The sequence below is a fragment of the Rhinopithecus roxellana genome, chromosome 12 (genome assembly GCF_007565055.1).
Source record: "Rhinopithecus roxellana isolate Shanxi Qingling chromosome 12, ASM756505v1, whole genome shotgun sequence".
In the NCBI taxonomy this organism is placed as follows: Eukaryota; Metazoa; Chordata; class Mammalia; order Primates; family Cercopithecidae; genus Rhinopithecus; species Rhinopithecus roxellana.
In genome coordinates, this window is record NC_044560.1 from 124,975,250 (window position 1) to 124,992,847 (window position 17,598).

The following is a 17,598-nucleotide window of genomic DNA, read 5'->3' on the forward strand; positions in this document are numbered from 1 at the left end:
GCTGTCTGCCTGTGGATTTCATTTCTGCCTTTTAGTTTTTACTTCTTCTTTCTTTGGAGGCAGAAATTGGGCATAAGACAATATGAGGGGTAGTTTCCTCCCTTAGTGACAGGAATCTGGGAGGCAAGGAATGAAGTTTTCTCAATTGGCTTATTGGAAACGAATTCTGAATCCTAATAGAACATCTTATTTGCTCTGATATTCTGTGACTGTTCTTAATCTCTACTATGAATGTAGTACTGCCAACCATTGTGTTGTAAAAGAACATGCTGCATCTTGTAGTAGGACTTTCTTCTTGGTTCAGCTAAAAGTCAGGTTCTTGTCACATGACCATGAAAGATTAGGCTTGCAGACACTTTGAAGGGTGAGAAAAGCAGGGTTTATTGGGTGAAAAGGAAGAAAAGGGAAACAGGGACTCCCAGCAAAGTGAGAGCCCTCCTAGTAGGCTTCCTGCCTCACAGATTAAATCTCAGGTTACCATCCTGGAACAGGAGAGGCCAGGCTCCTCCCACCTGCAAACGGAGATAACTTCCTGAGGCTCCACCACAGTGTGCACTACTGCCAGTTCTCAGGCTGGTTGGGGGTTCTCCAGGGACTCCTTTATACTTGGCTGTCTGAATCTTGCAAATGATAAGTGACAGGCTGTTATTATCTTCACTTGCATAAGGCAATTAGAACATTTCTTTTCACTCTTGCGAAGTCAGAGATGGGAAATCTTGCTTTAATTAAAGGAGGAGAGTTTACATAATCTTCAAAAATTTTGTAGATCAATTACATAAGGATATAATTATGAAGGAGCCAGATGCAGTGGCTCATGCTTGTAATCCCAGCACTTTGGGAGACCAAGGTGGAGGATTGCTTGAGCCCAGCCAGGAGTTTGAAACCAGCTTAGGCAACATAGTGAGCCCCTGTCTCTAAAAAATAAATAAGAAATAAAAGAAAAAAATGATGAATAGAACATCACCAAAACTTAAAATTACCACTCATCTCAATACAATGTTAAGGGCTTCTTGTTTCTTCCACAAAGTTTGAAGTGTCACTCCAAAAGCAAAAACACAAAAAAGCTGGGTAATAAACAAAATTATAACTTTTTTTACACAATTTACATAAGAAATTTACACAAGAATAGATGAAAACTGAAATAGCTGTTATTGGATATTTTGACTTTCAACCTTCATACTAACGATTTGAAAGATTATATACCACCATTACTGTAATGGAATATTCTGAACTTAATTATGAGTTTAGCTCTACCAGGGAGTTCTATGCTGATTATCTGGTTGTATTGCAGTAATTAACATCTTTATTGTTCTGGGTGAAGCACTTTTTAAAGCATTTCTTGCAAGGCTGATCCAGTGGTGCTGAATTCTCTCAGCTTTTGCTTGTTTGGCAAAGATGACTTTATTTCTTCTTCAGTTTTGAAGGATAGATTTTCTGGGTAAACAAATATATTTACAGAACACAGATATGTCAATTGAGTAGGGTCATTGGCTTTGGTTCTGGGTGGACACAGTAGTGTAATCCCTCTTTAGTATGTTAATTTGCAGTCAATGTCAGCAATGCCTGTGAGTGCCTTAGTGACCAAGACTGTAGGTTTTAGTGTAGCTTTTCTGCTGGGTCAGGCATGGCCTCCCCACTGGAGCTAGGAGCACCAGGTTGTTCCACATGCCGAGGGTGTGTGCCAGCTACTCTTCCAGGTCAGGCAGAGCCTCCCTGCTGGAGGCAGGTGCACAGGGGCTGTGTTCTTGGGTTGGGCATGACCTCCTGGCTAGGCAGCACTGTCTGTTCTTTGGGAGGCAGGACACTATACGGGCTGAGATGCTGTGGTCATTGCTGATCTACTGGGCCTAACGTTTTGAGTAGCCAGTGTTGTGGCACTGCAGTCGTTGGGATGGGAAAGAGAGTGCTTCCTAGTCAGTTTATTCCCAGGGGTAAAGAAATGTAGCTGCTTGGTGGGAGATGGGATGAAACTATATGAGTGTAGTATAGTCACAGCAGAGCTCAGCAGTTGGGAGATGCAGTGGCCACTGGTCCACAGGAAAGTACACACTCTAGCAGTGGCTTTCATTGCAAGATGGAGTCATATAGCAGCAGCTGGGATCCCGTGGGGGAGGAGGCACAATGTGGGTGCTTTCTCTGGAGTAATGCAGCCAAAGAACTCCTGGAAGCTTTCTAGACTAGGCTCAAGGCGTGCGATGACTAAAGTGTTCTCTAGTAGCAATGACTATAGGTGCCTGCAGCTTCCATGAGGTCTCCTGTGGGCCTCCTACTTATCTTTTCCCCCAAGAAGAGTCTCTCTTGTTTCTGATCCCACCTGAGGAGATGGAATGGCAAAGGTTGGATATATTCTTCCCTCTTCTATGCAGCAGCCCCAAACGTCCATGTTCTGTACAACTTTTACCAATCCCTACTGTATTCCAGTGTTCTCCTTCAGATACTCTAGTCAAAATGTGGTTATTTATTGTTTTGGTCTTTGTGGATGTGCCAGGGGGTGATAGGCACCTCTAGTCAGTCATCTTGCCAATGTCACTCCATTTTGAATTATTTGTCACATAATCCATATACCTCCATTTCTATAACGTTAGTTCCTCAAGGTTTATTTTAATCTTTGTTTGGACCATATTTTCCCATTTCTTCTGTTCACTGACATTTTGTGTTGGTATCTGCACATTTGAAAAAATATTCATCTCTCCTAGTATTTACATACTGGCTTCATACAGGGGAGGACTTTCATCAATCAGCTTAGGTAGAGAGATTCTTTTGTAACTAGTGTGTGTAAATTCCCAATTAGGTGGATTTTCCAATTTCTGTTTTTTAAAACCCACAATCTTCTACTCCCCATGGTTTCTTTCTACTGTACTGTGTGACCTCTGGAGAGCAACGCATTTCCCAACACTTTTGTGAGTTTCTTACTCCTGAGTTCTAGTTTGATTGCACTGTGGTCTGAGAGACAGTTTGTTATAATTTCTCTTCTTTTACATTTGCTGAGGAGTGCTTTACTTCCAACTGTGTAGTCAATTTTGGAATAAGTGCCATGTGGTGCTGAGAAGAATGTATATTCTGTTGATTTGGGGTGGAGAGTACTGTAGATGTCTACTAGGTCTGCTTGGTGCAGAGTTGAGTTCAATTCCTGGATATCCTTGTTAACCTTCTGCCTCGTTGATCTGTCTAATGTTGACAGTGGGGTGTTAAAGTCTCCTGTAATTATTGTATGGGAGTCTAAGTCTCTTTGTAAGTCTCTAAGGACTTGCTTAATGAATCTGGGTGCTCCTGTATTGGGTGCATATATATTTAGGACAGTTAGTTCTTCCTGATGAATTGATGCCTTTACCATTATGTAATGGCCTTCTTTGTCTCTTTGGATCTTTGATGGTTTAAAGTCTACTTTATCAGAGATTAGGATTGCAACCCCTGCTTTTTTTGTTTTCCATTTGCTCGGTAGATCTTCCTCCACCCTTTTATTTTGAGCTTATGTGTGTCTCTGCATGTGAGATGGGTCTCCTGAATACAGCAAACTGATGGGTCTTGACTCTTTATCCAATTTGCCAGTCTGTGTCTTTTAATTGGACCATTTAGTCCATTTACATTTAAGATTAATATTGCTATGTGTGAAATTGATCCTGTCATTATGAAATTAGCTGGTTATTTTGCTCGTTAGTTTATGCAGTTTCTTCCTAGCATCGATGGACTTTACATTTTGGCATGTTTTTGCAATGGCTGGTACCTGTTTTTCCTTTCCATGTTTAGTGCTTCCTTCAGGATCTCTTGTAGGGCAGGCCTGGTGGTGACAAAATCTCTAAGCATTTGCTTCTCTGTAAAGGATTTTCTTTCTCCTTCACTTATGAAACTTAGTTTGGCTATATATGAAATTCTGGGTTGAAATTTCTTTGTTTAAGAATGTTGAATGTTGGCCCCCACTGTCTTCTGGCTTGGAGAGTTTCTGCCGAGAGATCCGCTGTTAGTCTGATGGGCTTCCCTTTGTGGGTAACCCGACCTTTCTCTCTGGCTGCCCTTAACATTTTTTCCTTCATTTCAACTTTGGTGAATCTGACAATTATGTGTCTTGGAGTTGCTCTTCTCGAGGAGTATCTTTGTGGCATTCTCTGTATTTCCTGAATTTGAATGTTGGCCTGCCTTACTAGGTTGGGGAAGTTCTCCTGGATGATATCCTGAAAAGTGTTTTCCAACTTGGTTCCATTTTCTCCCTCACTTTCAGGCACACCAATCAGACATAGATTTGGTCTTTTCACATAATCCCATATTTCTTGGAGGCTTTGTTCATTTCTTTTTCCCTTTTTTTCTCTAGACTTCTCTTCTCGCTTCATTTCATTCATTTGATCTTCAATCATTGATACTCTTTCTTCCAGTTGATCGAGTCGGTTACTGAAGCTTGTGCATTTGTCACGTATTTCTCGTGACATGGTTTTCATCTCTATCAGTTTGTTTATGGCCTTCTCTGCATTGATTATTCTAGTTATCCATTCTTCCATTCCTTTTTCAAGGTTTGTAGTTTCTTTGTGCTGGTTACATAGTTCCTCCTTTAGCTCTGAGAAGTTTGATCGACTGAAGCCTTCTTCTCTCAACTCATCAAAGTCATTCTCCCTCCAGCTTTGATCCGTTGCTGGTGATGAGCTGCATTCCTTTGGAGGGGGAGATGTGCTCTTATTTTTTGAATTTCCAGCTTTTCTGCCCTGTTTTTTCCCCATCTTTGTGGTTTTATCTGTCTTTGGTCTTTGATGATGGTGACATACTGATGGGGTTTTGGTGTGGGTGTCTTTTCTGTTTGTTAGTTTTCCTTCTAACAGTCAGGACCCTCAGCTGCAGGTCTGTTGGAGTTTGCTTGAGGTCCACTCCAGACCCTGTTTGCCTGGGTATCAGCAGCGGAGGCTGCAGAAGATAGAATATTGCTGAACAGTGAGTGTTGCTGTCTGATTCTTGCTCTGAAAACTTCGTCTCAGAGGTGTGCCCAGCAGTGTGGGGTGTGAGGTGTTGGTCTGCACCTAGTGGGGGATATCACTCAGTTAGGTTACTCAAGGGTCAGGGACCCACTTGAGCATGCAGTCTGTCCATTCTCAGATATAAACCTTCTTGCTGGGAGACCCACTGCTCTCTTCAAAGCTGTCAGACAGGGCCATTTACATCTGCAGAGGTTTCTGCTGCTTTTTGTTTAGCTATGCCCTGTCACCAGAGGTGGAGTCTACTGAGACAGGCAGGCCTCCTCGAGCTGTGCTGGGCTCTACCTAGTTTAAGCTTCCCAGAGGCTTTGTTTACGTACTTAAGCCTCAGCAATGGTGGGTGTCCCTTCCCCAGCCTCGCTGCTGCCGTGCAGTTAGATTTCAGACTGCTGTGCTAGCAACGAGGGAGGCGCCGTGGGTGTGGGACCCTCTGGGCCAGGTGTGGGATACAATCACCTGGTGTGCCGTTTGCTAAGACCCTTGGTAAAGCACAGTATTAGGGTGGGAGTTACCCGATTTTCCAGATATTGTGTCTCAGTTTCCCTTGGCTAGGAAAGGGATTCCCTTCACCCTTGCGCTTCCCAGGTGAGGTGATGCCTCACCCTGCTTCAGCTCTCACTGGTTGGGCTGCACCAGCTGACCAGCACCAATTGTCCGTCACTCCCCAGTGAGATGAACCCGGTACCTCAGTTGAAAATGCAGAAATCACCCATCGTCTGTGTCAATCGCACTGGGAGCTGGAGGCTGGAGCTATTCCTATTCGGCCATCTTGCTCCAGGGAGCCAGTAATTTATTTTTATATCAGCAATGTATGAGCTCTTATTTCCTCCAAGTCATCAAAACTTGACGTTATTAAATGTTAATTAGTAACAGTAGTAAAACGAAGTCATCTCATTGATTTGCATTTAACATACCCTGAAACATGATTTTCAATAATATTTTTACACATATAATTTTATTTTGTCTTTATATTATAAATAAAATTGCTTTCCTACCAGGATCTGTGATAACTGCTAGACTAATATTAAATCGGGTCATCATCACTAAGAACCTAAACAGTAGGAACTATTGTCAATCTGCCAATTCCCCAAAGAGGCATATTAAAATCTTAGTCCACGTTTATAAAATTGTACACCTTACTTGCATTTCTTTAAATGCTTCCTTTATAGATTAAGAGTGCAGTATTGATATATATGTACACTATCTTAATTTTTAGAAAACTATGTGTATGGTTTGTATATTTATTTTGGGGCCAAATTTTTTATCCCTAATGTGCCTTTTTAAATATGTTTTCTTAATATTTATATATTTTCATATTCTTTCTGGTAGAATTTTCATAGTTTTTGTCCTTGCATTCCTGTATTTTCAAATTTCTCTGTCATTATGCTTTAGTTTAGTTTTTCATAAGCATCATTGATTGATGGTCATTTTCTTTTTACTGCCATGTTCTAGTGTCAGGTTCTAATTAGCCTAGTTGTGCTAACTTTAAAATGGGGAAGCAAGGGTTTTGGTGGTTTCATAATGACTCAATAGCCAATTAAATGCTTGAAATTCAAGGTTTATGGATTTGTTGCATGCCTTTCACACACACAAAATCATAGAAATATACCCAACACACGCAGACAAAGATAAGAGAAAAGGAGTATGAAGAGCAGGGAGTCCTTCTGGAGACCAGCATGCTGACTGACCCACTGGCAGATCTGTTTTCCCTGTGAACACCATAGCAGAGCTTCCAGTGGCTGCTGTCATAGAGAAGAGGCTTCAGAGCCAGAATTCTCTCCTCACAGTTGTCAGCAGCAGAGCCTCTGCAGGCATCATGACCATCTTCAGTTTCTTTGTGGTTTTTATGGCCCTCTGAAGAGGGCCTCTGTTCATAGTCATCATCTTCAGCTGCCTTTTGGCTGTACTTTTCTGTCAGGTGCCTGTGGTGCCTGGTCACAGCAGGTGTTATCACCTCACCCCTCCATACATGTGCTTATTACTCAGAGTGTCAGCACTTTCTCTCTAAGCCAAGACAGAAATTACTCCATTTTGAGACATTTAGTATCACAAAACATTATTATATATCCCATGTTTAATTATTGATAAAATGACATTTAATTACTGACATAGATTGATTTTTACTTCCAGAGTTATTTCCATTTTATCATGTAAATTATTGGTTTTAATACACTTATTCCCTTAGCTTGTTATCTTCTGATTAAATTATTATCTTTTTTTAGTTACCATCATTTGTACAAAAACTATAAATGTAATACAAATTTAAATATTCAAATACATTTAATTTTTCCTCCACATAGCAATTATGGCCATTCATAAAATTGTGGGTTTACAATTATTTTCTTCTGAGTTCTTATAATATTGTGCCACTGTAGTCTCTCTATCCAAAGTTCCAGATGAGAAGTTTGTTGCTGCTGAATCCCTTATATTTGGAAAAAGCCTGTTAAGAAAAAATTTCCTCAAGTCATTGTAAATTCACATCTTAATACAGGCAAAAGTTGAGATGAAAATGTATTTCAGAACATATTGGTCTCATCTGAGGTGCCAAAGACATTTTTGGAAAAATCATGAGAAATGTTTATTTATAAATTTATTAATTTGACTTATCTATTAATAGTTTAAATCAATGAGAGAAAAATATTTGCAGAGAGTTTGCAAGAAATAAAGGTATTCTATTATTGAAAGGAACTTGATTTACTTTACATATACTTTACATTTACACTTTGCAAAGACAATAAATGGATACCCTGGTGAAATAGTAATCAAGTAGATTCTCTCTTCTTTCTTTTTCTTTCTGTCTCATCCTGTACCCTAATAACTCAAAGAAAAGTAAATCCTTAGTATTTTATGTGTTTGCTTGGAATGTCTATTGCACAATAATGTTGGTGTTCATATGTCAAGACATCATCAGAAGTTGCAGTGGTTTGTGTTTGCATTTTAAATTGTTCTAAATATTCTTATGCATCCTTTTGACCTTCTGAAACTAGAAAAATTGTCTCACATGAGACACATGAAATTGTAAACAACTTTTAAATATATGAAAAGAGCTAAAGTCTTTCATAGGGAACAAAGGTAAAAGGGTAGATGGAATTCAGCTACTAAGGAGCAGTGAAATTCATTCCAGGATCTCAGTACAAAAGACAAAACTGAAGAAAACATTTAGAAAAATAGGGAACACACACATATTTAAGGAAATTATTTGTCTTTGTAAGATAAATTGGTATTATGGAAGGTTTTTTTTTTTTTTTTTTTTCTTTTTTGAGATGAAGTCTTGCTCTGTCGTCCAGGCTGGAGTGCAGTGACGCGGTCTTGGCTCACTGCAAGCACCGCCTCCCAAGTTGACACCATTCTTCTACCTCAGCCTCCCAAGTAGCTGGGACTACAGGCACCCGCCACCAAGCCTGGGTAATTTTTTTTTTTTTTTTAGTGGAGACGCGGTTTCCCCATGTTAGCAAGGATCATCTCAATTTCTTGACCTCATGATCCACCTACCTCAGCCTCCCAAAGTGCTGAGATTATAGATATGAGCCACTGCACAGGGTCGATTTTTTTTATTTAAAAATTAAATGGTTGATTTTCAGCATTTCAACAAGTAGTCAATTTCAACTATTTTCTCTTTTGACTAGGCTATCATGAGATTGTTGCTGTATAACTCTATAATATTAGCAATGGGAGGCACATTAGTAGAGCCCTATTCATGTGATAAATAGAATGATTTGGCCTTTATAGTCCATTGCATTGTGTAATTTCCAGTTTAAATCAATGAATGCATTGTCTGGACTTTTTTCCATATAATTCTAACGGAAAAAAATTACAAATTGATAAAATGTTTGGATAAAGCAACTCATTCATTGATCTCAATGAAATACAGAGAAGCAGCATCAGAAGAAGCCTTGTATCACCATATAGATGAAAACAGGACTTTTTAATTTTGTCTTAGCTCTTCTGGCCTCCTCCAATGTGAGACAGTAAAACTTCTCTATGACTATAATCCTGCATTGAATTCCATTGGGTCACTAGGTAAATGTGAGATGAGCTGCAGAATATTGGCTACAGGTTCCATACTACTTTTCTCCATCATTAACTCATGCCTATCAAGGCAAGATAATAACTGGCTTGTTTTTCATGGTGGCATAAACTAGGCATGAGAAGTATAAATCTGTATGGTAACAAGCACACACCTGTCCCTTGTATTTGTTTCATTTCAGCAGGTGGTATGTTGGCAAGCTAATGTTTGGACATAAAGGATCACACATAGGATATTGCTGTGAAGTAATTGGAAATTACAGAGGCTTTACCTAACAGGCCTCACAGAAGAAAGCTGTTCTTTAAGAAGGCAAGTGACTTGCAGTTTCTGGAGAAAGTTGCATTCCAGGGCTCAGCCTCACCCTAAAGCAACTGTGCTTATATGCATATCTGCTCTCTCAGCCCAGGAACCTCCTTTTGGAGGCCTCCTCCTTGGGGGCCTCAGCTGAGATGCTTTTCATTCACTCTGCTGAGGCCATCTTTTCTGGGGCAATTCTTTACTAAAAACCTCTTTTCTCTGACTCAGTACTACTGCATCTCTAGCACTTCCCTGTATCCTACAACCTTCCCCCTAGTTCATAAAATGACAGGAGACCTTTGTAAAGAGACAATTTTCCCCAGCTCTGCTGATATCCTCTGACCCTCACCCAGTGCTGTTCTATGGGGAAAAATGGAACAGGAGGAGGAAGCACTACATTCCTTTTTGGCCTCTTTCTTATATACAACTACAGTAAGTAAATAGAGTTTCTTTCAATTCGACTTCCCCTAACTGACCAAATGTACACATGGTAGCTCTCAACAGAAGGTCTAAAGAATGCCAACAGTCACTGGATGTAAAGATGAAAACAAAGTAGACTATTCCACTTAGTTCCAGGTTATGGATTTTTTTGGTTAAGCAAAAATAATTTCTTTATATTGTTTGTAATTACTCACTAGACTTGCATCATGTTTGAGGGAAAAGCCTGAAGCCTACAGGTAAACAGGATATACCTTTGCATAACCTTGCACACATTTTTAATGGAACATTTTGGGACTGTAGATTTTGGGTAGAGCAAAAGAAGGAAATATTAACATTTTCCTTCCTAGCTTACTAGTTCTACATTCCCTTCCATTTTCATAAGGAAATTATATTTGCACAATAAACCCAGGACTTCTGTCTTTGGGCATGAGTTATGGGATATATGTCCCATAACATATAACAAAGATATATGTACTTTTATCAACATAGGTTCAGGAATGTTAATGGTTTCTGCCCTGTGGACACTTACATGTTTCTAAAAAAAAAGAGTATGGCATTAATTTTCAAGTCAGTCCTTGAGATAAGAAGAGAGGAAATCCTGCAAATTTTTCAAAGAGCTCAATATACAGAAAGTTTGGTGAATGCCTTCTGGATGAAATATAGCTGAACCTTCCATATTTATCTGGGAGAGTTGTCCAATTATTCAATCAATGTTGAGAAAGTTATTGCCATTTGAGACAACAACATGGGCACTGGTAGAACCCCAGGAACCTTGAAAAGGCTATAATCAGGAAACTCTTGTATAACACACAGGTCTTTGTTTTTTCTTCCAGTTACTAAGGCACAAGGATAAGAATGGTCACTCTTCTGGACATCTGGAGATCCACCAAAGGAATGATTCCCTCTGAGTTACCACCCTTCCTTTTACATTTACCTCTCAGTCTGAAGTAAACCAAGGAAATAAGCATGGTGATGAAGACCATCAGCACCCACACCATCACAGTCATATCTTCCAAATACATAGAAACAAACTGGAATTTTCGATCTGAAACAGGAACTAGGGAGAGATGGAACATTTAGGATTGTTGCAGCAGAGAGAGGAGGGCTCGTTTAGAGATTTATGATAAGTTTACTCTCCAGGTTCCTGTTGCTTCATACCATCTGAGTGTGTCTGATGGTTGGGGAGAAGTAGGTTGGGCTATGTGGATGATCCTGGATATGAGTATATTTGGGCTAAGACCAGAAGAAGGCTGTGATGAGGCAGGTGCCATTCTTCTCAAGCAGCATAGTATTTTCCCTGAGTGGCCACAGTCTGAAGGACAGATAAACACATTGTGTATTTACCCACATTAGCTGGTGCTGAGGACCCTCAAGAATCCTGGGTCTTGTGAGGAGTGTCATAAAATAGAATAGTCTTGGGTGAGCAGACTCTCTAGAATAAAAAAGATCTCAAAATTCTTAAAAGTCATACTATCATCTATGTCAAAAGTCTCATTTAAATTATGTTTTCTCTATGGTTCTAAAGAAGTAAACATGCCCATATCATAGTATTGGTTAACATATCTTGTAATGGCAGCACCACTACCAGCAATGAAGGCATCTGTTTCATTACTATGCTTATTAGAAATTACTCTCTTATATAAGAGAGTACAGTTATTAAACCATAGTTATTAATCACCAAATATTTGCTCAATTAGTGACTGTGTAAATGACAAATGCCTCAGGCATGTCACGTGCTATGATAAGAACCTGAATGAAAGTGGTGTTTTCCAGAGACTGGAAGAGCTCAGGGCCTCTGAACAGCTGAGAGAAGTCTTAAATAACTTGGTAATAGTAATGGTAGAATCTGTGGACAGTGGGTGCAGCCCACAGAGGGTTAGCTGAAGCAGGGCGGGGTGTTGCCTCACCTGGGGAGCACAAGGGATCAGGGGATTTCCCTTTCTTAGCCAAGGGAAGCCATGATAGACTGTACGTGGGAAAACAGGACACTTCTGCACAAATACTGCATGTTTTCCTATGGTCTTAGAAACCAGCAGACCAGGAGATTCTCTCCCGTACCTGGCTCAGTGGGTGCCATGCCCACGGAGCCTTGCCCACTTCCAGTGCAGCAGTCTGAGATTGACCTGTGAGGTGGCATTCTGGAGGGGGAGGGGCATCTGCCATTGCTGAGACTTGAGTAGGTAAACAAACTGGCTGGGAAGCCCACCTGCCTCTGTAGACTCCACTTCTGTGGGTAGGGCATAGCTGAACCAAAAGGCAGCAGAAACTTCTGCAGACTTAAACGACCCTGCCTAACATCTCTGAAGAGAGCACTGGTTCTCCCAGTATGGAGTTTGAGCTCTGATAACGGACAGGCTGCCTCCTCAAGTAGGTCCCTGACCCCCATGTAGCCTAACTGGAAGACACCTCCCAGTAGGGGCCAACTGACACCTCATACAGGCAGGCATCACCTGGGGACAAAACTACCAGAGGAAGGATCAGGCAGCAATATTTACTGTTCTGCAATATTTACCATTCTGCAGCCTCCACTTGTGATACCCAGGCAAACAGGGTCTAGAGTGGACCTCCAAGAAACTCCAACAGACCTGCAGCTGAGGGACCTGACTGTTAGAAGGAAAACTAACAAACAGAAAGGAATAGCATCAGTATCAACAAAAAGGACATCCACACCAAAACCCCATATGTAGGTCACCACCATCAAAGACCAAAGGTAGATAAAACCACAAAGATGGGGAGAAACCAGAGCAGAAAAGCAGAAAATTCTAAAAACCAGAGCGCCTCTTCTCCTCCAAAGGATTGCAGCTCCTCACCAGCAACAGAACAAAGCTGGACAGAGAATGAGTTTGACAACTTGACAAAAGTAGACTTCAGAAGGTTGGTAATAACAAACTTCTCCGAGCTAAAGGAGCATGTTTTAACCCATTGCAAGGAAGCTAAAAACCTTGAAAAATGTTACATGAAAAATGAGAATAAACAGTGTAAAGAAGATGTTAAATGACCTGATGGAACTGAAACCATGACACAAGAACTTCGTGATGCATTCACAAGCTTCAATAGCCGATAAAATCAAGTGGAAGAAAGGATATCAGTGATTGAAGATCAAATTAATGAAATAAAGCAAAAAGACAAGTTTAGAGGAAAAAAAGAGTAAAAAGAAACAAACAAACCTCCAAGAAATATGGGATTATGTGAAAAGACCAAATCAATGTTGGATAGGTGCCCCTAAAAGTGATGCGGAGAATGGAACCAAGTTGGAAAACACTCTGCAGGATATTATCCAGGAGAACTTCCCCAACCTAGCAAGGCAGGCCAACATTGAAATTCAGGAAACACAGAGAACACCACAAAGATACTCCTCGAGAGGAGCAACTCTAAGACAAATAATTGTCAGATTCACCAAAGTTGAAATGAAGGAAAAAATGTTAAGGCAGCCAGAGAGAAAGGTCAGGTTACCCACAAAGGGAAGCCCATCAGACTAACAGTGGATCTGTTGACAGAAACCCTACAAGCCAGAAGAGATTGGGGGCCAATATACAACATTCTTAAAGAAAAGAATTTTCAACCCAGAATCTCATATCCAGCCAAACTAAACTTCATAAGTGAAGGAGAAATAAAATCCTTTAGAGACAAGTACATACTAAGAGATTTTGTCACCACTAGGCCTGCCTTACAAAAGCTACTAAAGGAAGCACTAAATATGGAAAGGAACAACTGGTACCAGCCACTGCAAAAACATGCCAAATTGTAAAGACCATCCATGCTAGGAAGAAACTACATCAACTAATGGGCAAAATAACCAATTAACATCATCATAATGATGGGATCAAATTCACACATGACAATATTATCCTTAAATATAAATGGGCTAAATGCCTTAGTTAAAAGACACAGACTGGCAAATTGGATAAAGAGTCAAGACCCATCAGTGTGATGTATTCAGGAAACCCATCTCATGTGCAGAGACACACACAGAATCAAAATAAAAGGATAGAGGAAGATCTACCAAGCAAACGGAAAGCAAAAAAAGCAGAGTTTGCAATCCTAGTCTCTGATAAAACAGACTTTAAACCATCAAAGATCAAAAGAGACAAAGAAGGCCATTACATAGTGGTAAAGGGATCAATTCAACAGGAAGAGCTAACTATCCTAAATATATATGCTCCCCATACAGGAGCATCCAGATTCATAAAGCAAGTCCTTACAGAACTACAGAGAGATTTAGACTCCCCCACAAAAATAATGGGAGGCTTTAACAACCCACTGTCAATATTAGACAGATCGATGAGACAGGAGGTTAACAAGGATATCCAGGACTTGAACTCAGCTTTGCATCAAGCGGATCTACTAGACATCTACAGAACTCTCCACCCCAAATCAACAGAATATACATTCTTCTCAGCACCACATTGCACTTATTCTAAAATTGACCATATAATTGGAAGTAAAGCACTCCTAAGCAAATGTAAAACAAAAACAAAAACAAAAACAAAAACAAAACCCAGAAATCACTGCAAACTGTCTATCAGACAACAGTACAATCAAACTAGAACTCAGGATTCAGAAACTCACTCAAAACCACACAACTACATGGAAACTGAACAACGTGCTCCTGAATGACTACTAGGTAAATAACAAAAAGAAGGCAGAAATAAAGATGTTCTTTGAAACCAATGAAAAGCAAGACACAATGTACCAGTCTCAGGGACACATTTAAAGCAATGTGGAAAGGAAATTTTATAGCATTAAATGCCCACAAGACAAAGCAGGAAAGGTCTAAAATCGACACCCTAACATCAAAATTTAAAGAACTAGAGAAGCAAGAGCAAGCAAATTCAAAAGCTAGCAGAAGGCAAGAAATAACTAAGATTTGAGCAGAACTGAAGGAGATAGAGCCACAAAAAAACCCTCCAAAAAATAAATGAAGCCAGGAGCTGATATTTTGAAAAGAGCAACAAAATAGATAGACCACTAGCAAGACTAATAAAGAAGAAAAGAGAGAAGAATAAAATAGATGCAATAAAAAATGATAAAGGGGATATCACCACTGATCCCACAGAAATATAGAATACCTTCAGAGAATATTACAAACACCTCTACTCAAATAAACAAAATCTAGAAGAAATGGGTAAATTCATGGACATATACACCATCCCAGGAATGAATCAGGAAGAAGTTGAATCTCTGAACAGACTAATAACAGGCTCTGAAATTGAGGCAATAATTAATAGCCTACCAATTTAAAAAAGTCCAGGACCAGAAGGATTCACAGCCTTCTGAAACTATTCCAATCAGTAGAAAAAGAGGCAATCCTCCCTAACTCATTTGATGAAGTCAGCATCATCCTGATACCAAAGTCTGGCAGAAACACAAAAAAAGAGAATTTTAGACCAATATACCTGATGAACATCAATGCAAAAATCCTCAATAAAATGCTGGCAAACCGAATCCAGCAGCACATCAAAAAGCTTATCCATCACGATCAAGTTGGCTTCATCCCTGGGATGTAAGGCTGGTTCAACATACGCAAATCAATAAATGTAATCCATCACATAAACAGAACCAATGACAAACACCACATGATTATCTCAATAGATGCTGAAAAGGCCTTCAACAAAATTCAACAGCCCTTCATGCTAAAAAACTCTTCATGCTATAAACTAGGTATTGATGCAACATATCTCAAAATAATAAGAGCTATTTATGACAAACCCACAGCCAATATCATACTGAATGGGCAAAAACTGGAAGCAATCCCTTTGAAAACCGGCACAGGAAAAGGTTGCCCTCTCTCACCACTCCTATTCAACATAGTGTTGGAAGTTCTGGCCAGGGCAATCAGGCAAGAGAAAGAAATAAAGGATATTCAATTAGGAAAAGAGGAAGTCAAATTGTCCCTGTTTGCAGACGACATGATCGTATATTTAGAAAACTCCATTGTCTCAGCCCAAAATCTCCTTAAGCTGATAAGCAACTTCAGCAAAGTCTCAGGATACAAAATCAATGTGCAAAAATAACAAGCAATCCCATATACCAATAACAGACCGGCAGAGTTCAAATGAGTGAACTCACATTCACAATTGCTACAAAGAGAATAAAATACCTAGGAATCCATCTTATGAGGGATCTGAGGGACCTCCTCAAGGAGAACTGCAAACCACTGCTCAGTTAAATAAAAGAGGATACTAACAAATGGAAGAACATTCCATGCTCATGGATAGGAAGAATCAATGTCATGAAAATGGCCATACTGCCCAAGGTAACTTATAGATTCAATGCCATCCCATCAAGTTACCAATGACTTTCTTCAGAGAATTGGAAAAAGATACTTTAAAATTCATATGGAACCAAAAAAGAGCCCACATTGCCAAGACAATCCTAAGCACAAAGAACAAAGCTGGAGGCATCATGCTACCTGACTTCAAACTATACTACAAGGCTACAGTAACCAAAACAGCATGGTACTGGTACCAAAACAGAGATATAGACCAATAGAACAGAACAGGAGCTTCAGAAATAACACCACACATCTACAACCATCTGATCTTTGACAAACCTGATGAAAACAAGCAACAGGGAAAGGATTCCCTATTTAATGAATGGTGCTGAGAAAACTGGCTAGCCATATGTAGAAACCTAAAACTGGATCCCTTCCTTACACCTTATACAAAAATTAATTCAAGATGGATTAAAGACTTAAATGTTAGACCTAAAACCATAAAAACTCTAGAAGAAAACCTAAGCAATACCATTCAGGTCATAGGCATGGGCAAGGACTTCATGACTAAAACACCAAAAGCAATGGCAACAAAAGCCAAGATAGACAGATGGAACCTAATTAAAGAGCTTCTGCACAACAAAAGAAACTACCATCAGCGTGAACAGGCAACCTACAGAATGGGAGAAAAGTTTTGCAATCTACTCATCTGACAAAGGGCTAATATACAGAATCTACATAGAACTTAAACAAATTTACAGCCAAAAAAACACAAACAATCCCATCAAAAAGTGGGCAAAGGCTATGAACAGACACTTCTCAAAAGAAGACATTTATGCAGTCAACAGACACATGAAAACATGCTCATCATCACTGATCATCAGAAAAATGCAAATCAAAACCACAATGAGATACCATCTCTTGCCAGTTAGAATGGTGATCATTAAAATTTCAAGAAACAACAGATGCTGGAGAGGATGTGGAGAAATAGGAACACTTTTACACTGTTGGTGGGAGTGTAAATTAGTTCAATCATTGTGGAAGACAGTGTGGCGGTTCCTCAAGGATCTAGAACTAGAAATACCATTTGACTCAGCCCATTACTGGGTATATACCCAAAGAATTATAAATCATGCTACTATAAAGACACATTCACACATGTTTATTGTGGCATTATTCACAATAGCAAAGACTTGGAACCAACCCACATGTCCATCAATGATAGACTGGATTGAGAAAATGTAGCACACATACACCATGGAATACTATGCGGCCATAAAAAATGATGAGTTCATGTCCTTTGCATGGACATGGATGAAGCTGGAAACCATCATTCTCAGCAAACGATCACAAGGACAGAAAACCAAACACCGCATGTTCTCACTCATAGGTGGGAATTGAACAATGAGAACACTTGGACACAGGGCAGGGAACATCACACACCGGGGCCTGTCATGGGGTGAGATGGAGTTGCATGTATCTAGACTTTTGTGCTACTGTTCTAAGCAGGGTTGGGCTGTACATAGAGTTACACCCTATGTGACTGTGATGTTCTCTTTTGCTGCTGTTGGTCCTCAGTGTTCTTTGGAGTCTGGGGAGGTTTGCACTTTAAAAATAAAACTTTCATAGAAACTGCTTTATCTAAAATTTTGGTTCACAGCCTT

The 17,598-nt window shown here is 39.8% G+C and overlaps 1 protein-coding gene across 10 annotated transcripts in view; it reads right to left on the reverse strand.

Annotated features, from left to right (window-relative positions):
• Window positions 1–17,598, reverse strand: part of LOC104657143 (selection and upkeep of intraepithelial T-cells protein 1) — a 175,897-nt gene that overhangs the window by 130,029 nt on the left and 28,270 nt on the right. For 2 of the 10 annotated variants that reach the window (XM_030913554.1, XM_030913556.1), the window contains 2 exons: window positions 10,655–10,777; window positions 6,507–7,395 (listed from right to left, as the gene is read on the reverse strand). The exons of 1 other annotated variant lie outside the window; for it this stretch is intronic. In XM_030913554.1, the coding sequence (XP_030769414.1) occupies window positions 7,379–7,395; window positions 10,655–10,777 (140 nt within the window). In that variant the 3' untranslated portion in view covers window positions 6,507–7,378. 7 more of the 10 variants (XM_030913561.1, XM_030913560.1, XM_030913559.1 and 4 more) reach the window with 6 other exon arrangements.